General features: G+C 56.6%; 1 protein-coding gene across 2 annotated transcripts in view; it reads right to left on the bottom strand.

Moving 5' to 3' along the window:
• The window catches only part of PLXNA1 (plexin A1), a 129692-nt gene that overhangs the window by 74362 nt on the left and 33252 nt on the right, over positions 1–22078 (bottom strand). For both annotated transcript variants that reach the window (XM_074835806.1, XM_074835807.1), the window contains exon 4: positions 1484–1624. In XM_074835806.1, the coding sequence (XP_074691907.1) occupies positions 1484–1624 (141 nt within the window). The remainder of the gene's footprint in view (positions 1–1483; positions 1625–22078) is intronic.

Raw genomic sequence — 22078 nt, 5'->3', positions numbered from 1 at the left:
TGAGGAGCCGGCAGCACCAAGCAGCTGCCCGCGCCTGCTGCACTCGTGCCTCAGTTTCCCCACTGCTCCCACAGGGCAGGACTCACTCGTTAATTAAAATCTACAAACTTCTCTACTGAAGGCTAAACCCGGGGTGCTTTTCCTCGTCCCAGCCCAGGGGGGCAGTGCATGGGCTACAGGGCTGGGATAAGGCTGGCCCATCAGTACCCTCCAGTTTGCATTCCAATGAGGATACTGGTAGCGTTCCTCGTTGTTTGTCCCCTGACTTTGCTCCAGGTGGGCCGTGGCGAGGGGGTCGGCAGCGGGTCCCCACCCCAGGCAGATCCCACACAGACAACTGTGGTGGCCCGTGGGGGAGATCCCCCATCCAGGTCAGCATAACCCAGCATCCACGTCTCCAACATCTCCCCCGCTGAGGGGAGGCTTAGCTAAGCCAGTCCTGGGACAGAAACACAGCCCAGGACAGCTGCAGGGAGGAAGCTAAATGCAGTTTCTGCCTCGCCTGAAAAGCCACAGGTTTCCTGCAGCAGAGCAGAAACCAGAGACAGGCACTGGGAGGAGGAGGGAAAGGGCTCTGCTGTCCCCATGGGGCTGTCTAGACAAACCCACGGCCCTACTCCAGCATCCTTCCTCCTCGCAAGCCCCGGGGCTGGCGGCCAGGAGACCCGTGAGGCCCCGAGCTCTGCGGCACTCCCGCTCACACACACCTCTGCTGGACAGAGGAGCAGAGACGCTGCGAGACACAGGCACGCCGCATCCCAGCACAGCCACCCTGCGTCACCCCACGGGGCACAGCATGCGTCCCCGCTGACCCTGGCTCCAAAAAGTGCCACCACTCTGGCATGGACCTGCTTCACCTGCTCCAGCGCAGTCCATGGATAGATTAACTCACGCCAGCAAGCTCTCCCACACATCAAGGATCATGCAAACGCCCACAAAGCCAACGAAAACTTCCTATCGTGAGCCCTGAGCGCAGTGCCAGGATGGCAGCACCAGATCTAGATCAGGTCTGTACGTCTGGTTGGCTCAGCATGAGCAGAGGCAGGGACCAAAGGGCCTGGGGACACACCAGCCCCATGTCCCCTCTGCCCTGAGTTGCAAAAGCTGCTGCCCCAGAGGAGAAAAAGACATTTGGAGCAAGGAGCTTCTGCTAACCTGCAAAAATCCTGCTCAGGAGGGGATGGTGAGAGCAGGGAGGAGGGTGATGGCCAGTCCCTTGCAGCAAGGAAGGGTCAGGATGCCCTTGGCCCCAACCACGGGGATTTCAAGCAGCCACTGCTAACAATGAATGACTTGGGGCAGACGAACAGCGAAGAGCTGCCACTGGTCCCCTCAGACACGCAGCCCCAGGCAGCCCCGATCCCAGGAAGCAAAAGTCGTGGAGCTGCCTGAAAGGCTTCCCAGCGCATGGGATGGGAGGCTGGGATGGCAACGCGGGCTGCCAAGTCAGGAGAGCAGAGGGGCTGCCATCCCCTCCCCTTACCTGTTTCTCGGTCATAGCATAGATGTGCTGGCGGTCAGGGCTCAGCACCAGGTCTCGCAGGATGGAGCTGCCCTCGTGGGCCACGACGTTCTCGTACTGCAGTGCTTGGTGCTTCCTCTCAGCCTGCAAATCCACCAGGATCTGTGGGGAGAGCAAGGGGGGGTGAGCACGGGGCTACACACACCTCAGCCCCCACCCAGCGAGCAGGACGGGGGATGCCACCCCTCTGTCCCACACCAGCGTGGTCACCCCACGGCCACCGCAGCACGGCAAGTAGCAGCCGCTTTACAAACAGCCAGACCCTTTGCAGAAGAGCAAACTTAACGTTTTCTTCCCGTTTTTGCATTTGTCCAGTGCGTTTGCACCATGTTTACGCTGATGGAGGTCACCTCTCTCCGGGAAATGAAGCCACACCCGTGGTTTTCACGCTGCCCCCCACTCTCTGCCACCCTGCTTCCCCCACTGCTGCTCAGCCCCAAACCCCTCCAGCTCGCAGCACGGCACAGACGAGCCCCCAGCTTGCAGCAGAGCAGCAAACCCCATCCTGCCGCAGCGGTCCTGAAAGCAGCTCACATGCCAGACCACAGCAAGCCCCAGCCGGGCAGGACGCTGCGGCGCATGCAGGCAGGGCTCCCGTCCCCCCATCCATCAGAGGAAACGCTTGGGATCGTGACCGGGGAAGTCAAGAGGGTCTCAAGGAAGCTGAGGGTCAACAGAGGTTCAGAAAATGCCTTTGTTCCCTGAGCAGGAACGTGGCGAAGGCTTTAATCCCCTCACAGCTCGCAATTACATTAAAGCTCTTCCTAAGTACGCTAGTTTCTGGCTGTACCGGTGATAACCACATCAGGAGGCACCACGGGGCTGGAGGCACCCACCGAGCAGGAGCTAAACTCAGCTGCGCCACTTGCTGTGACCTGACTGCCACCTGCCTGAGCGAGGGACCTTCCTGTTAATGCCAGCGCTTGTGATATCCCCAGATTCAGGCTGTCCCCTGGCATGGGGCAGCCTCAGGGAACACAAGGCCAGAGAAATGGCTTAGTGGGTCTGGTCTGCTGGGATGGGATGGGATGGGATGGGATGGGATGGGATGGGATGGGATGGGATGGGATGGGATGGGATGGGATGGGATGGGATGGGATGGGAGCCATGCCAGCAGCACATTCTGCATAAAACCCAGAGGCAGCAGAGAATCGGAGAATCACAGAATCATCTCGGTTGGAAAAGACCTTGAAGATCCTCCAGTCCAACCATGAACCTCACACTGACCATTCTCAACTCCACCAGATCCCTCAGTGCTGGCTCAACCCGACTCTTCAACCCCTCCAGGGATGGGGACTCCCCCCCTGCCCTGGGCAGCCCATTCCAATGCCCAACAACCCCTTCTACAAAGAAATACCTCCTAAGAGCCAGTCTGACCCTGCCCTGGCACAGCTTGAGGCCATTCCCTCTTGTCCTGGCGCTCGTTCCTTGGCTCAAGAGACTCATCCCCCCTCTCTGCACCCTCCTTTCAGGGAGTTGTAGAGGGCCATGAGGTCTCACTGCTGCCAGCACACCCAGGGCGCCATCCAGCACCATGATCTCCAGGACTGGGGATCCCCCCACAGGTCCAAACACACTGCTTTGAAGCACCCCTCAAAACACAGCCCGCAGCCCTGCCCTGATCATCTCACCCACTCCAACAGCCATGCCCAAGCCCTTGGGCCCCCACGACAAGCCACCCCAGCACCCCAGCCATCTCGTCCCCCTCCCGCGATAAATCGCCGTTGGCATTTGCATAGTTCCCAATCAGGAGGATACAGGCCGGGAAAGCAGGATCCCGGTGTGCAGCTGATTAGCATGGAAATGTATGCGGCTCACAAACAAACCGGGGCCCGTTTAATTAGAGCGGCGCCTTTGATTCACTGCCAGCCTCCTGCATGCACCAGCCCCGGATTATTTTTAGGCAGTTTTACAAAACAAATGTATTTAATTAAGAAAGAGACCCCTGAGCAACCAGAGAGCGACGAGTCCTGCACAGCAGCGAGCAAAGGGGCCGCCCTCTCCCCGGGGGACGTGGTGACCGGGCTTGCAGGGCCAGGCTAACGCTTGGGAGCCCACGGCACAGCCAAAACCAAAGTCCCTGTACCTCCTGCCGCGGGGCTGAGGAGCCTTCACCACAACCCAAACTGGTCCTGGTACTTACCCACCTTCTCAGCATCATTTGCCAGACCCCTGCCAAGACTCTGCTCCCCATCACCCCCACCCTGGGTACCGCTGGGGAACCCAGAGATGTCAAAAACCCATCCTAAAGCTTCTGCCTGCACTTTAGGGGCGTGTTGAGGGGGGGGGGTCTTTCTGCCCAGGTCCAGGACCACATCTGCTCCTATTCCAAGCATCAGAGGTCAAACCCCAGACACGTGGGGTGTGGTGCCATGCAGCACCCCCACCCTGCAGCACCCTCACTCAGTGGCACCCAGCACCATCCCCAGAGCCCAGCCCTGCCTCCCCACATCCCCTCGCCAGTCGCTTCCCTCCTCCTCTCAGCTTCTCCCCTAAAAAAGTCCTGTCCAACTTTCCAGAGAAGGGTAACAGGGAGCATCCCCCCTCCCCAGCAAGGCACCGTCTCCCCCTCTCGCTACGGCAACGTGACAAACGCACCTTTCCAACCCTTTTATGGGCTGCAGTTGCAGCACAGAAGAATCGATAGAGTTTTACCCTGGTTCTAAAATAGATCTATGGCTGGATGTCGCGCTGGCAGTAATTTTTAACTAGCGGGGTAATTTCCCCATTACATTATTACACTGCGCAGTGCTGGGAAAAAGAAAGAGATGTATTAAAAAAACCCAACAGACGTGAAGCACTTCCAGTTAATTTGAGGCTCCAGGAAGAACCTAAAAATACTCCTGGTAGTCAAACAGGGCTGGAGCTCAGCCTGCCACACATCAGGGTGCTCTGGTGGGTGGCATGGGGCCACCCCAGGCATGCACATGTGGGAACCCCTCTCCCTGGCACCTCTCCTCCCAGTAAGGATGCTCTATAGGCAGGTTTGGGATTCAGAAAAGTGAAATTTGGAAGACTTGGCCATCAAGTTGTTTTCTGGTTGGCCAAACGGCAGGGCACAGAGGGAGTTTTTGAGTTAGTTGGTGGTAGGCAAACCCCTCCTACCGCTCCTCCCCAGCGCAAGGTGACCAGCAGATAAACCCCAACGTCATCCCACGCCAGGAGGACCCGGCTGCCCACAGCACCCGCTGCTGTGCGGGCAGAGCTGGAACCCAGCATCAGGGCCCTTCCAGCAGGATTAGCCCAACGGGAACCTACCCACCCCGGCTGGCAGGAAGGGGACGGGCTGTTTGGACAAGAACAGGGCAGAGCAGATGCACAAGGTGCCTTTCACCTCTTACAGATGCGGGGAGGGACCATTTCCACCCCCCCTCTCCCCACGCCCGCAGGGTAGCTGGGGGCAGGGGAAGGGGGAGAGGATGTGGTTTAATCAGAGCAGCCCCCTTCGGAAACACGCTCCTTCCTGCCCACCCTGCCTGCCTTCCCACCCGGGGGAAAAGACATTTACAATAAATAAATAAATAAATAAACCTATTAACCTTTCTCCTCATCCTGACGCTGATATAATTACCCAATACTAATAATTACTTACACTAATTTCTCGCTCAGGATTCCTGCCCTCGCTCTTGCCTGCCTTGGACCAGCTTCAGGCAGTGGCTCGGCAGCGCTGCCTCCCGCGTGGGGCTGGCAGGAGCCCCCAGGGGCAGCTGGACTCCAGGGCCATGCCCAGGCAGAGGAACAGGAGCAAGGGTCAGCTTGTTGGGCTGCTCCCTCATAAACACAGGAGATCAGACGCAAGAAATTACAAGCTCCCTGCTGGGGTGAATCATCTTAAAGCAAGCCCAGAGGCTGCTCTGCCAGAAAGCCACGTGCACACCCTCCCTAGCCAAGTGAGGAGCCCACCCCGCAGGGCCAGCACCCAGCACAACTTCTCTCTGAAGAGGGGAGGTTTAAGACCCAGTTCCCCAGAAGCCGAGCGGGCTGGTGGAGGCAGGGCAAGTCCAGGAAATCATAGAAGCACAGAATCATCTCAGTTGGAAAAGACCTTGAAGATCCTCCAGTCCAACCATGAACCTCACACTGACAGTTCCCAACTCCACCAGATCCCTCAGCGCTGGCTCAACCCAACTCTTCAACCCCTCCAGGGATGGGGACTCCCCCACTGCCCTGGGCAGCCCATTCCAACGCCCAACAACTCCTTCTGCAAAGAAATACTTCCTCATAGCCAGTCTAAGATGGAGAGGTGTCTCACCTTACCAAGAGGCTCCTCGCCTCCCAGGCCAGCCACCGAGAACCCCGGCAAAGGAAGGATGAGGGAAAGGATATCGTGCAATGCTTCAACCCCTGGGCACCTCGGTGTCATGAGTGACAGCGCAGAGGCCAAGTCCTCCCCCAGGAGGCTCGGAGAGTGTTCCTGGGGATGCTCTTGTCTTGGCTGTCCTCTCCCACACAGGTTTTGGAGGAGGAGAGCACACTGCCTTGCCAAGAAGCATGCCGTGGGGCAGGGTCATGGCTGGACAACAGCACTGGCCAGTCCTGCTGCTGCCTCGAGCCCGCTGCTCCCTCCTAAGCTTGGTTCTCCTTTACAAACCACAATGCTAGAGCATCCAGAAGCTTCTGCACAGCTCAGACCCCACCCCAGCTGGTGCTAGTGAAGAGCCGCTGCCCTGAGGAGCTGTACAAGACAACGCTGGGACCTGAAACCCACATGAAAGGCAAGGAGAAGGGAAAGCACTGGGAGGGCAGACAAAACGTCAGAGGAGAGACAGCTCCTTCCATGGCACTACGCTTGCTCCCCTGGGCAAGACATCCTCCGGGCTTGTCCAGGTGAGAAGGCACCTCCCCACTGCCCAACTCACCAAACCACCCCAGGGAAAACCTCCCAACATCCTCACAGCCACCAGCAACGGGCATAAGGCAGAGGAGCATCTCCCCAGGGCTGCCTTTTGGAAAGATGGGTGATGAGAGGAACGAAGGGCAGCAGCCGTGATCTGGCAGCCACCCAGTGCTGGCAGCGGGTCCGGAGGAGGATGGCGGCGGAGGACGGGGCTTTACAGCTCAGCCTGGGCCAGGGATGCCAGGCGGAGAGGGAGGAAGCACAGCCGGAGAGGAAAGGCAGCTGCAGACATGCCAAGGCTGCTTTTAGATTTAACACATGCTGGCAGGGGTCTGGCTGGGGTCCGGGAGGGTGCTGGGGTGGGCCACCGGCTCCCCAGGGGACTGAAAACACACGCTTGGGGGCACAGGCAGAGGGTCTCACCGCAGGGGACACCCCCCAAGCCCATCATGGGGAAGAGGGGGCTTCTCACTGCCCCCCAGACAGTCCCCCTGAGGGGCTTTCCCACCCCAGCCCTCCATCTCCTCCCCTCCCAGCTCTCAAGCCCCCATCTCCTGGGTCCCAAGCGGTCCCCCCCCAGACCCCTCCTCCGGGCAAGAGAAGTGCTCAGCCACGCTTTGTACTCTTATCTGTACAGGGCTGTGATTAATTCGCAGCGGCTGGCAGCAGCTACAAGAGGAGGGCGCTTTTGCCCGCCTGCCACACTTCAAAGGCAGGGACTTATCTGCCTGAAACACACTCGGCAGCCTTTTCACGGGGACCCTTTCCAGTTCCACGGGGCTCGCACAGCGCTGACGGGCAACGCGAAAGAAAGGCTTATTTACGGGAGTGCATTTCAAAGCCTCCCCCCTTCCCTCTCAACACTCGCTGGGGGAAGCAGAGAGTCCCCCCCAGCCCCAGGGATGTCCACTGGGGACAGAGACTGAGCAGGGGAGGACAAGACAGGGCTGTGAGGAGAGGATGTGGGATCAAGTTCCCTGTCCTACCTTTGCCCGTGTCCTGTTCCTCTCCTGACCCATCCTCTTGCCAGTGAGCAGCTCTGTGGCACATCCCTGAGTTGGGGGGAGGAAAAAGCTTTGACATGTGTGGAGAGCAGAGCCCAGCCCTAGGATGGAAACCTCCTCCACCTGTACCACTGGTGCTTGGGCATCACCGAAGCCCCAGGCTCCCACACCCAAACCAGCGGGTGCACATCCCCGCTCCACGGGAGCAGGGCCATGCTAACACCCCCAGAGTTCTGCTTTGATTTTGGCACCATCCGCCCAAAGGGTACAGGACAGAGCAACCTGGAGAGGAGCAGGTCCCAGCCGAGCTGACCCCCCAAACCATGGGGCCACCTCCCAGAGGCAACGGAATCACAGAATCATCTCGGTTGGAAAAGCCCTTGAAGCTCCTCCAGTCCAACCATGAACCTCACACTGACCGTTCCCAACTCCACCAGATCCCTCAGCGCTGGATCAACCCGACTCTTCAACCCCTCCAGGGATGGGGACTCCCCCCCTGCCCTGGGCAGCCCATTCCAATGCCCAACAACCCCTTCTGCAAAGAAATACTTCCTAAGAGCCAGTCTGACCCTGTCCTGGCGCAGCTTGAGGCCATTCCCTCTTGTTCTGGCGCTTGTTCCTTGGCTCAAGAGACTCATCCCCCCTCTCTGTACCCTCCTTTCAGGGAGTTGTAGAGGGCCAGGAGGTCTCCCCTCAGCCTCCTCTTCTCCAGACTAAACCCTCCCAGTTCCCTCAGCCGCGCCCCATCAGACCTGTGCTCCAGACCCTGCACCAGCTCCGTTGCCCTTCTCTGGACACACTCGAGTCATTCAATGGCCTTTTTGGAGTGAGGGGCCCAAAACTGAACCCACTCATCGAGGGGCGGCCTCACCAGTGCCAAGCACAGGGGTAAGACCCCTTCCCTGTCCGTGATGGTCACGTTATTGCTGATACAAGCCAGGATGACATTGGCCTTCTTGGCCACCTGGGCACACTGCTGGCTCCTGTTCAGCCGGCTATCGATCAACACCCCCAGGTCCTTCTCTGACTGGCCACAGAAGACCCCGGGGTGGAGGTGACAGCTGCCGGGTAGTGTCACACAACACCATGCCGACAAGCCTACAGCCGGAAAGGGAGTATCCTGTGTCCATCCAGGGGGGCTGGCAGGGGAGAGGGACCCCCCTGGGGTGTCAGCCTGCACAGCCCCTCTTGGCACATGGCCCGGGCTAACCCCAAGGCAGGGTGGGGACGGGGACACCGGCTGCCCCTCCACATGCTTCCCCCGCCAGCCACTCCCTGGGGACCAGCAGCACCAGCAGCTGCCACCCACACGCCCCTCTCTGGTTTCCAGAGGAGGGCAAGGGGTTTAAAATGAGGTTCCCGGATCAGCTGCTCCGGGGGACACATGCACACACACACACTCCTCTTTTCCCCCCACCAAGGGGGGACTGCCCAGAAAAACATGAGGCCATGGAATCATTTGTTGGGGGGGCACAGCTGGTGGGGGGGCACTGACATGCTGGGGGACAAGAGCGGGGAAGGATGTGGCTCCTGCTCCCTCCCACTGTATTGCAGGTAACCAAACTTTGGCATCCAAGGTGATGAGGATTCACCTCTGGTTTTGCTCAGGCATCAAGAAAATCGCCACCAGGACAGTTCTAGCCGTGCTTTCTTAGGGCTCCCCGTACGGCTGCTCTGTGCCACCCGCGGGGCAGAGCCCAGCACCCAGCCAGAAGGCACAGGCAGCCGGCGGCAGGGGCACAGGCAGGGCTTCGGGGATGCATCACCCAGGGGCTCACACCCAGGCCTGGCGGCAGGATGGCCCCGCAGAAACATCCCAGCTATGCAGGGCGGGCTGGCAGCCAGCACCCCAGCTACCTCCGCTCCGCCAGCAGCCACCCTCCCCGCCGGCCCCGGCAGCTGCCCGCGCAGGAATGCGCCAGCCGGGCGCGGATCAGACACATGCCTCCTCCCAGACGGGCAGGCAGCTGCCTGCTCCTTGAAGCCGGCATGCCAGGCCCCTGCCTCCCGGCCTCCTCTGCGGGGAGGAGGTTTCGCCAGCCCCTCGCGCAGGGCTGGGATGCTCCTGCCTCATCGCTAACCCACCAAAGGGAAAGCGGCGAGACAAGCTGCCTGCTTCCATTCAGTGAAACCCATCCGCTTCATAAATATGAATACAAGCAAGACTTTCATCCTGGGCCCAACATCGCCCTGAGCTGGAGAATATTGGGACTCTAATTATATCAGTATAATAAAGCAAAAACCAAGGAGATACTTAATCTAAATCAATGCTTGTAACAGCAACAAATGCCAGCAACTCGCTGACACTAACAGATACGACACCGGTTCATCCAACCGCTTTCGAAGCGCACATCATTGCTGGTGTGCTGTCCCCGGGTGGTATCCTGAGCTCGAACACGCAGGCTGAGGACAGACGCACTCGCTGCACCTCTCTGGGGAGGTGGGGTGGGAAGTGCATGAAGGCGCTGGGGTTCGCCATCGGAGATAGAGAGGGGGATGACCCTGCCCAGCAGGAACCCAAAACACAGCCCCACCTTCCTCAAAACTCCTCAACTGCCTTTTTCTTTTGCTCAAACTTATTTCCATCTTTTCCTCTTGTTCAGTGACCCCTACCAGCGCCAGCCCGCACGGCACCGACCAACCCCGCGCTCACCACCTGCAAACCTTCCCAAAACTTCCCCTGCCCAGGTCTGCCCACACTGCTCCAGCAGCAGGACGGGGAAGTACAGTCCAACACATCATTCCAGTAATTTTGACAGAACTAAAACACTGTCAGAAACATCTTTTCGATCTTTCTGTCCCAAAACTGAACTGCTGGAAAGAGGAAGCGAGTGCCAGGGCACCACACGGCAGCAGCACCTTCGCCGAAGTCAAACCCGGGTGCAAGAGGGACTGAAGGAGACAATGAGTAAGGGAAAGGAATTACAAGCACCCCCCGCATTGGCAGTGGGACGGGTAAAAGCGCTTGCCCTGCTTCCCTCCCCAGCAAAGCCCCAGGTCCCAGCCCCTCCAGCCCCACGGTTGCTCCGGCAGTCTTGAGCCATTGATTTCCCAGCTTTGCCCTTCAAAACTCTCCTGGCTCAGCGCCCGGTTTGTATCATCTAGTCACTCAGGAGCAAAATATCTCTATTATTATTGCAATTATTTCCCAATCAGCATCGCTCAGGGCTGTGGCGGTCAGAGGGGGGGCTCCCCGACAAGCAAATCAATGGGCAGCCTCTGCCCTGGGGGCTGCTGGGGACGGGGCGGGAGGCACTGGCAGCTGCCAAGCTGCACCGGGAAGGGCGGGCAGAGGACGGGGGTCCCCCAGGACCCCTCCATGTGTGATGACGTGACCCGGCAGGGTGTCAGTCCTCGGTCTTTGCTGACCCTCAGCCCAAGCAACGGTGATGCACAACAACCCGTGCGCAGAGCTCACGCTCTCTGGATGCTGTGCAAGGGCTTTACCTCTGAAGCCCATCCCAAAACTATCCCTCCAGCAGCACCTCACTGCAGACACGTCTCTCTCGAGGGAGGAGAACGCAGGCAGGGAAGTGGGTCCCGCTGTTCCTCAAGCCACGGGAAGAGAGGAGGGAGCTGCGGAGGTAGGGGAGCTCTGTAATGGATGGGGAAGGAATTTTACCCCTGCAAAATGGAAGGTAAAGGCAGAAAAAGCACACAGCAAAGCGGGATGTGGACCTTCTCGCTGCATCCCACTGTTCCCCTCTGTGTAGGAGAAAGCCCTGGGTGACAGCAGTGAAGGGCAGAGCACGTCACAGAGATACAGGATTATTTTTTCCCCGTTTATTAATTAATGTAGGCATCCCAAGCATCCCAGCAGGCCCCGGGCACACTGAAGCCATGGCAATGTGTCACCCTCCCAGCTCCCACGGGACTTAGACTACGCGTGACCAGCCTGGGGCGAGTTAATACCTAAACGGCCCAGGGAAGGCCCTGGGAAGAAAGCTCTTGCCTGAAGGACTCCAAACAAAAGCCATCCCTTCACTGCCAAAGCACCAGCTCCTCCAAAGAGACCACAATCCTTCTGTCCCATGCCCATCGCCCTGGCTGATGAGCAGAACAGTCTCTCCCCAGCCTCTCCACAGCTTAGAGTTGCTATTTCTCCAGCAAACATGAAGCACCACTTATTTTCCTAATAATGCTGCTTAGCTCAACAGGGTGGCACAAGCCCCCGTTCCCAAGCCTTGCCACACTTCTGACCACGCAACCAGACCAAGATAATCCCAAGACGAACACTGAGGGCTTGTCCCATCACCCTCGCCCTCCTGGCCGCTTGGGACGTGCCTACAGCCAGGGAATCAAAGCCCCGCTGCCCGCCAGCAGCGATGGGGATGCTCCCCTTTCCAGATCTCCATCAGGGGATCACAAAAGGCAGGGAGGAGGCAGCAGGGCTTTGCCAGAGATGCAGTGAGGAGGAAGGACAGGCTCCCAGGGCTGCAGCACAGCTGGAGATCAGCTGAATCCTTCCTCCCCCTCAGCTCCAGGAAAATAGCAGTTTCCTTCCTGGTCCCTAAAACAACACAGCAGCAAGAAAGGAGCTGCCTGAGGACAAAGCAAGAGCCGTGGGTCTTGCAAACAGATGAGCCAGAGGCAGGAAAACCCCTCGCAGAGGAGGCTGCGGAGGGACGGACCCCAAGGGGGGGATCTGCTTCAGGGTAGCCCCGCTGTCGGGTCCCCTCCCACCCCAGTGCCCACATGCAGACTCAGCACCAGCCAAGCCCCCATTTCAGCGGGGCTGTCTGTGCAGGCTTGTGTCTGGATTTATCCATCCATCAGACTCTAAAGCCTTCCACGGCCCCATCTCAGCAGTTTCCAATCCATCCAGCTCCAGCCGCATAACTTCACCAGCCGTTATTTCCACGACGTGCAAGCTGAAAGCCGTCTGCTGCAGCAATACAGTGCAGCAAGGGAGGTACAACAGGAACTAAATCCCCTGCCCGTTCACCTCCACCCAGAGAGGACAACACTGATTGCACGGGGAGGAGGGGGAGGGATTTGGCTTCACCCGTTTAACACCGGCTTTGATCTCTTTCTACCGATCAGGCCTCTTGTTACCGCAGCTCCGGGCTGTGCTGGTGTTTTATCTCCATGGTCAAATCACACCAGACTGCGCAGGAAATGCTGATAAGCAATAAATGATCAGGGTCTAAATATCACAGGGCACAGCAACAACATTAAATATTAACACCCAGCACAGGCAGCAGGACCGGACATGCAGAATCCCTTACAAATTCAATGACAAAATCCTGCATCACATGATGTACTTCACAGGAATGTAACCCATGGCATCAGGAGGAGGCAGAAAGTTACAGCCACACTTTTTTTTTTTTTTTCCTTTTTAGATCAACATCTCCACTATTGACACACCACGATCAAAACTCCAGGCTCTGCCTTTTGTCCTGAAACAGTTCCTGCTCCAAACATAAGCACCTCCAAGATTAGGGAAGAAATCTTCCGCCATTCCGTGCCCGGTGTTCCAGCGATAACAGCCAGCTAAGCCTGGCTTCGGGCTGAGCGCACTGGAGAGTGCCTGCAAATATTTTTTTTCAAATACACTCAGACCCTCTCGCTCGCTCCACCTTCAGCTCTTGACATGTTTGCTAAATTCCCTGCTCTCACCTTTTGTTTGCATTTTAAGGCTTCATTCCCACACCCTGAACCTCTGGCCCTCCTACAGCATCTCCAGCCCCATGAGCCACACCCCTGGCTACACTACAGCCTCCTCCGTGTCTCTGTAGAGCCAGGGGAAAGCTATGGGGCCATGGCTCCCCACCAAGCAGAACCCGGGGCGACGAAAACCACTTCTCTGCAGTGGGCGCTCTGTTCAAAACGAGGATGAAAAGCAGGCTCTTCAGTCTGCGGATAGGAGCAATTCCGAAGGAGAGATTGAGAAGATTTAAATATAGAGATTGCTTTCCCTAAGGATGCTGCTCAAGATTTTAAGAGCTCAGATTTTACATGGCACGGATTTCCTTTGGCACCGATGCAGAACTCCCTGCCCCGCTTCCCCAGGCAGCAATCCCTTCTTCAGGCTGTCAGGAGCGCAGGGCTGACGTGGGCTCCATTGGTGACCGCAGGGCTCACAAGGGGGGCTGGAGTCCATCCTGAGCCTTCCAGGTGTGGCAGCACTTGGCCACAAATTGTTGTAACCTCAGCTCTTGTAGATCTATGCAATGGGAAATGAAGAGCCCAGCTAACTTCTTAATAAAATACTCCTGGGGATGCAGAGCTGCTCTCTGAAAGCCTGGCTCTTGCTAAGACCAGACCAGAACACACACCACATTCACAGAACCACAGAATCATCGAGGTTGGAAAAGACCTTAAAGATCCTCCAGTCCAACCATGAACCTCACACTGACCCTTCTCAACTCCACCAGATCCCTCAGCGCTGGGTCAACCCGACTCTTCAACCCCTCCAGGGATGGGGACTCCCCCCCTACCCTGGGCAGCCCATTCCAACGCCCAACAACCCCTTCTGCAAAGAAATCCTTCCTAAGAGCCAGTCTGACCCTGCCCTGGTGCAGCTTGAGGGAAACCAAGCTCTCAAACCCAAGTTCTCAGAAGATCTTTGAGGAACACCTACCACCCTCCCCACCATTCCCACCGGAGCTGCCACCCGCCGTGACTTGCCAGCACCGTGGCCCAGGGGCTGCTCCCAGCCAGGGATGTGGGTTGGCACCCGACAGCCCGGCAAGAGACGGGCAAGCACCAAACACGGTCAGACCTCACCAGCCCAATGCTGGAAGGAGTGGAGACTGGGTCGGGCAGATAGCCCCCAGATAAATAGCTTTATCCTGAGATGCAACCCTGGCAGGCACCCATCGCATGCCTGAGTATCTGTAGAGGGAGACCAAGGGGTGGGAAATGATGTTAATTAAAGTTTTAATTACTGTAACCAAACGAGTAGTATAATTACTTTATTCTCACAGAGACTTCAAACTGATTAAGGACCACGTGCACAATCTTCGGGTTGATGTGGTTTTTAATTAAACCTGCCGTCAAAGGCGGCGAGAGGGGCGGGCAGGACGTTGGCTCAGCCCTGCCTGCTCCTGCCTGGACCCCCCCCAGAGACCTCGTGCGAGGAAGGAGCCCAGGCTGGCAGAGACACGAAGGTCAAGAGCAGCAGAAGGCTGAAGACAGCTGCTTTGGTAAGACTGAAGCACACAGGTGTCTTGAAGGAGAAGCTCCTCTCCTAAACATCAGCCCTCAGTTTCACATTCCCCCAAAACATCTACCTTCACAAGCATCTCCAAAACAACCCCGCATGGGCCCTGAAAATATTAATGAACTGGTGCTGCCAACTGGAGGGAATGATTAAAAAACAATTTTGCAAAGGTATCCTTTTCAAATAATAATAATACTAAAAGACAAAGCAGTAGAAATTAAATTCCCAGTCCCCTACCTCAAATAAATAGTATCAGAATTTGAAATGAGACATAATTACCCCGGCAAGGTTAAAGCCGCTAATGCACACGGAATACAGAATCACCATCCATCATAATCATATCTCATATCGCAGCCATTATTTATAATTAGGAGGCACGGTTTAAAAAACACATAAAGACGCCCATGCAATGCAGTAATTCTTCTGTTATTGCTCCTGGAGGGCTAATCCTGCTCCGATTTGTGGAGTTCAGGATCAGGCAAAAGTAATGCCCCAATACGGCCCAAAAGCCATTCCCAAAAAGCTCCTCACTGGGAAGGGAAACCCACCTCAGCCCACCCGCAAGCCCTGCCTCAGCACCAGGCTGGCAGCAGTGGGACACAGCTGGGCTGCACTGGGTCCCTCCTGGCCATTTCAAACCTAAGCAGAGCACCCAGATAGTCCTTCTCCCTTAACTATATTAATTTTTACATTTTTTTCCCCAAATGCCAGTGCAGGAAGAGTGGAGCTAAGCAGACACCAGAGCCACAACCCGGCTCAGCAGCATGCAGGCGATGGCCAGCCTGGTGGGCTTTGCCCAGGCTGTCTCCTCTGCTGGGTGGTTTTTTTACCTATTTTTAAAACCACAGAACAAGCTATAGCAAGAGCTGGGGAAACCAAAAGCTAACCCCAAAGCTGCTGAAAGCTTCCCTCCTTTGAAGCACAGGCTTTGCAGGCTGCCCCCATGTCCCAGTGAAATATTAACAAGCTCCCAGCGAAGCAGGAGGAAATTACGCTTCATATATTCTGGGGAAGTCCGCAGACGGCAGCGCCTACGCGGCAGAGCCTGGCTCTAGAGGGTCCTACCTCCAACCCCTTCTTCTCCCAGCAACGAGGAGCAGCGAGTCTGCAGCCCCGTGGGGACGTGCCGTGGCTCCATCGCATGCACGCAAGTGCTGAAGCCAGAGCAGAGCCCTGGCGCAGAAAAGCATAAAACCCTGGGAGGTGGTTTTGCACCTGTTGGTGGCGAGTTAGAAAGCAACAGTGGTTGGAGAAGGTGTCCTGGGGACACGGAGCCACCACAGCTGAGGTGACAGTCAAAGCCCAGGGATGCGACCACAGAAAGGACAGACACATGTATGGGTAAATCTAAGCTACGGCGTATTCGGAGATGGAAAAAGAGGCTGGGATAAGGACAGGGGAGGGCTGAGCCACGTCCAGAGAGGCACAAGTCCCAAGCAGAACAAGCTCCCTTTCTTGCTCAGCCCTGCCACTGGCTGCGAGCAGCCTAAGGGAAACAGCCGAGGCCGGCTCACCCCACCAGTCTCATGACTGTTACTCACAAGCAGAGCTGCACTTTCTCAGAAGTTTCATTAAGCTGTAAAACAAGAAAAAATAACACGCAAAAAAACCCAAAGCCCAACAAAAAGCCAGCTCACAGATGCATGTACAAACACTGCTCTCCAAAACCCAGGAAACACGTTTCTAAGAAAGGTTGTGGCCAATGTAACGCAACGCCAGCCGAAGCTTCCAGGCAGGGTCCCCCCACTGGAGGTGCCATGCTCCTGTGGCACAAGGGGACGATGGCACGAGGGCACAGGGCTAAGCCTGACATGTGCAGAGAGAGGGGCTCTGTGTGGAGCACCAGGAAAGAGAGGGGGGACGAGCCTTTTTGGAGTTTAGGCACCTGGCTATCCGCTCCCCAGGGCAGGTTGCCTTCCCCACCACTGCTCTGACCTCTGAGGTGGCAAGCAGGGTACGTGGGGCATCTCTTGGGCTTGCCCTGAGCATTTTCCTGCTCTTCCTCTGTTTCAGACAGCCAGCACTCTACCCAACATGCCAAGGATCAGGTAAGCTGGGGGAAGACCACCTCAGGATGCAGGAGAGGGGATGCTTCCCACAGGGCTAAGGTGGGGAAGCACTGCAAAGCCGAAGGGGACTGGGTCACCCCCTGGCAGCCAGCGCTTGCCCAGGCCCTGAAACAGCCACGGCCACCTCACAGGGCTCTGGCTGCTGTTCTTCAGCTGCCCCAGCCCCGATGGCACACGTCAGAAGGACTTTGAACATCGGTGGCAGCGAGTTTACTGCGACCAAAAGGAGCAGAGAGAGGAGGTGGTGCTTTGCAGGATTGAGCAGAGGATCACTATTTGCCCTTCCAAGTGCTGAAAACTAATCCCCCCCTTCCCCCTTTTTATCCCATTGAAAACTTGACAGAACCTCCTAGCGCTTTGCAGTTGAAATTGGCAGGTCTTAAATTAATTGACTGCAATTTTACACAACAACATGTTTAGCTGCGAGCTGGCCCGCGGCCCGCTTGGCTCGCCACCGCTCCCCAGACACTTTTCAAGCAACCTCCAAAACTTCATAACACATCTAAGGCAAAGCGAGCAGGCTGCCAACGTGACCCACTCCCTGCCAAAAACCAGCCCTGCCTCCCCGCGCCCCCGCCCCGACCCTGCTCCAGCTCCTCCGGTGTTTTCCCCCGCTCTCATTAATGGCTTGTTAAATTATTCTCATCGTCTCCGAGGATTTTTGCTCCTCCAAACGGCGAGGAGCACAGGGCGGGCTGGGTTACGGGCCCGCTGCTTTGCCATGGAAACGGCAGCAATGGGACCAATGCACACAACAGGGGCGAGAAAAGTCAGGGGTTTTTTTTATTTCAATCCACCCTGACGCATTCCTGCTCTCCTTCCACTTAATACCCTGAAGGACAAAGCCCAAAGCAAAGACGATGATCAGTGGCAGGTCTGCAACATCCCCATCCGGGGCTGGGTGCTTGGGATAATGCAAACCCACACAACCCCAGCACCCTGGGACAAGACAGCGCCTGCAATCCACCCCTGACCCACCCAAAAAACAACTGTGTTCTTCCTAGGAGAGGGTCTGAGCTGGCATCGCGGCTCACACAGAGCCTGACTCCAACCCAGCCCCCAAAACATGGGGCTGGTCGCGCCTGGTCCCGGCTCAAGGTCTCTGAGCCTCCCCACGAGCTCCCGCGAGACGCTGCCACCGCCTCGGCCAAGCGCGAGCCCCAGCAATGAGTCAGCCCCGGCTCCCAGCCCTAATCTAATCCCGTCCCCGGTGCCGGGCGACTTTCCAGGGCATGTCCGCAACATGAAAGGCGCGCTCTCGCCGCGCTGCTGGGTCGAGAGCTGGAGGAGGAGAGGGGAGGATTGCTCCAGCTCTGCCTAGGACTTGGGTCGAGCAGCTGATGCTCTGCGAAAGCCAAACTGGGGGTGGGTTGTTTGTGTGATTTCATTGCTTGAACAAACAGAAACATCCTGTATGTGATTAAGAGCCTTTATGAAAAACACACCAGCGCCGAGCCCCACAGCTGGGGCCGAAGGTACGGCTGCGGCTGGAAGGCAGCGCGCAGCAGGGCTCGGCAGCACTGGGGCGAGAGGAGCTCCCAGGCAGATTCATGCAGCCACAGCATCCCAGGGATGTTTGAGAGCCTGCACGGAGACAGACAACCCCCCTAGGAAATCATCTCCCCCATAAAATGTCATTTATTTCATGCCAACCTCCCCACGCCCTCACTTGCTCCAGGGAGCAAGAGGCACAGCGGGGTTACCAACAGCCCACCAGCCGCAGACGATGGCTGCCCAGGGAGAGGCAGCCGAGGCACTCACATCACTCTGAAGCATTAATTCTTTCCTTTATCACCTTCTGCCCCAGGATATCAAAGTACTCCGCGCATGTCTATAGCTTGCTCCTCCTTTTGGCTGTGGGCATGGCACAGAGTAGAAATGGGCAGCACAGGCAGCAGAAGCAAACTGACCACAGTCTATCCTGCCCCCCCCCCAAAAAAAAAAAAAGGGAGGACTCCAGCTCCTGCCAAAACCCAGGACTTGCCTGGACTCGTGCGGCCGTCACCTCCGCAGCCCCTGCCCTCCGCTCCGGCAGAGCTGCCTCTGGGGAGCTGCGCCAGGAAAACACATGTTTTTGTTTAAGGAGCACAGGCTGAGGAGGGAAAAAAAGCACTTAAACCTTACACACACACACCCCAAAAAAAAAAAAAAAAAAGGAAAATTGGAGTTTCAAAGTTGTTTCTCTCTGGCAAAGTTCAAAATAGGGCAAGGTTTTTGTTTTTGCTGGGAGGCTTTAAAAAAATGTATTTCATCCAAATCATCCTTGAAACATTCTTGACATTTATTACCATAAACTCTTCCTCCAATTAATTGCTTCTATACAACTATCATTTTCCTGATGGAAAACACCACCAGAAACTCACAAGCCATTAAAAAAACGCTCGCTCTCCCTCTCTGTCTCTCCCTGCTCACCAGCATAAACAGAATTAGGGAGGTTAGGGGGGGTCAGAAACAACAGTTTTTACTCAACAGCCTTGGCCGGCGAGAGCTGCCACCCACAGCAGGGACACCAAGGGCAAGACTCACCGCGTGCTTGCAAAGACTCACTAGAAGCTCGCTAGATGCCTGAAAAAATACCCTGGCTCCACAGGTATGCACTACCACCTCCGGCACTGACTCAGAAACGCACGGTGGGCCAAGTCTCAGCTGAAAAAACGATGTTCTCAGAGATTTGGGCTGGGTTTATAGCCAAGATTTTCGCAGCACAGCGGTGAGGATGCTCGCACGAGGGAGGCAGCACATGGTGAGGGGGAAACAAAGCTGAGCAGAGGAGAGCAGAAATGCTTCCATCCCAGTGGGGACGCACCGACAGCCACCTGGGTGGATAGGATGTCGGGGAGGACCGGAGCTGTTTGCATGCTCTTTAATTGCTTCCATTCCCAAAATGAAGCCCAGGTCTCATTTAGGCAGCCCGGGTGAGGAGGCGTGGGGCAGAAACACATCCCCGACCACGGTGACAGGGGACGGCTGCAGAGGAGAAGGTGAGCCATGATGTTGGACTCCACAAAGGGGCACAGAGGGAGCCCCTCCACCTCTCCTCAAGCCGGTGGGACTCAGTTGCTCTCTCAGTTGCTCTCCACCTCTGGGATGGATCAGTGGCTAAAGAGGGAACGAGGCGCCAGGGGACGTGCTCAAGGCATCCCAAGCAGCACAGCCCACGGGGACCACGGGCGGTAGGTGCACCCTGGGCTGTGCCAGCCCCCACACAGCCTTGGACCAGAAACACTGACCCTGCCACACAACCACGTCCCCACAATTTAACGAGCCCTCCTGCAGCGGCACCACATCATCACACGGCGTGTCCTCCGTCACCAAGATGAACCACACTTGGAAGCTCGAGCAAGCACGTCTTCTCCCCCCATTCCCTCCTCCTCCATCCCCAGGTAGCAATTTTTGCCCTCTTTTAAAACAAGAAACCACCGGAGGAAGAAGCCAAAGCTCACACATCCCACATCGAAGCCGACTCATCCCCCTGGGAGGAGAGCCCAGGCATTTCATTCCCCGGTTATTTGCTCCAGCCGTGGGCTTGTACTTTCCCACCGGCAGAAATCGAGGGGGGAAGGAGAGGCAGGAAGGAAACCCCCAGCTGAGATGGGGAGTGTTTATCTCACCTGCTAGAACAGAAACACATCTTTAATTTTAAATGTTGAGCGTAAAAACAGATCCCTCGAGGCTCATAAACATACCAGAAAGAGAGGGAGAAACCCTGCAGAAATAAACGGAGAATTCAATTTGGGAAGTTCCCATCCCTCACGCGGGGTGGGAATCAGCTGGCGTGGGCCACGCCAGCGAGGTGCAGTTCTCGGATTTTTGGGTCTTTTTAAAGGACTCTGCTCATTTCTCACAAAAAATATCACATTCTTCACCCCTCCCATGAAACCAAGCATGGTGGCAGTGAGCCCAAACCCATCCAGCATCTCCATCCAGAGGGGTGAGGCTGCTCCCCTCCCTCTGCCACAACAGCTGCCGGTACAGAGCACACCGGGGGAGCCCACTGCCTGCACCCCCCAGCCCTCCAGCCATGCCCACCACCCCCGAGGTCCCACATCCTGATCTCCTCACCAGGGATGCTGACCCTTTCAGCACGGCTGCGTACGCACCAGCCTCGTTAAAGCACCTGCTCTCATAGCTAATTACAGACGCAGTCACCCTGGCCAAGACACAGGCCTATTTTTGGAAGCCTTTAAAGAAAAATACATATATATATATATATATACACACACACACACACAGAGGCACATCAAAACTGCATATTTTTCCTCCAGATTTTTTCAGTTGCATTTCACTCAACAGCTACCACTTCATTTTTGACCACCGACAATGGAAAGCAAAAAGCCAGGGGAGCCAGGGAACAGCCAGGCACTGAGACAGCCTCCAACACCAGCAAACCTCCTGCCTTCACAGCTTCCAGGACTGCAAACTGCTCTACAGACCTCAAGCTTGCCTGTGAGCACCCCTGCTGAGCCCCAAATCCACCCTCTGAACGATTTTGCTGCAGCTTTCAATGAAAATTTAGCTTTAATTCCTGGCTGGGGAGAGCACCACCAGTGACACGAGTTTGGTGGAGCTCAGGTTTTGGTAGGGGTTGCTGCTGAGAGGACTGGGAGGATGCAAGAGGTCCAGGGAAGACTTCTGCAGGTGAGAAAAGCCCTGCTGGAGACACATGGATGCCATCTCCTTTGGGGAGACCCCATTTCTTGCCCCAAAGGAGACGGCATCCATGTGTCTCCAGCTCCCTCCCCGCCAGGTTTCACCAGAGAACATCCACGTGTACATTTAACATCGTCCCTTCACCCGCCACTGCCCCAGCTCCCACCCACACAGCTCCAGAGATCTGTCACACCCAGCAAGGACAACAACTTGCCCCCAGCAAGGCAAGGAAGCCCCTTACCTCAGCAGCCACTCGGCCCAGCGAGCAGCATTGCCAGCCTTCAGCCTCCAGCTACCGCAGCACCAGGTTTGTTCTGTGGATGCTGGCACATAATTAAGATCTAACACGGCTCTGTCAATCACCGAGGGGAAAGAAATGGCAGGGAAACATCTCCTGGTGCCACGGTGCCCGAGGGATGCTGGTGGGGTGGCACAAATCCAGTCCACCCCTGGAGCAAGCAGCGGGGCTCTCCGCCCTCCAGACTGCTTCTTCTTCACCTGCTTTGCGAACTGTAGCTCCCCCAAAAACAAGCCTGTGCTCTCCCTGTGCAGCATCGCTCCGAACTCTCGCTACGAAGGGAACAGCCTCCATCGACAGCCCTGTGGGTATCAACCCAGGGTGGCCCCAGAGGCAATCACTGCTGCATGCACGGGAGATGGGGTGCTAAAGCATTTGAGACTTCAAGCTGGCACCCCAAAGCAGGGGCTGGGGGAGGAGGGTGTGTTTGATCGGGTCTCCTTAGGTTAACGGTTGGTTAAGGGTTGGTTAGATGATCTTCAAGGTCTTTCCCAACCGAGATGATTCTGTGATTCTCCTCACCCCCAAGGAGC

This window comes from Strix aluco, chromosome 11, assembly GCF_031877795.1.
Source record: "Strix aluco isolate bStrAlu1 chromosome 11, bStrAlu1.hap1, whole genome shotgun sequence".
In the NCBI taxonomy this organism is placed as follows: domain Eukaryota; kingdom Metazoa; phylum Chordata; class Aves; order Strigiformes; family Strigidae; genus Strix; species Strix aluco.
The sequence above is the reverse complement of the archived record's forward strand: the minus strand, read 5'-3'. Positions and strand labels throughout refer to the sequence as shown.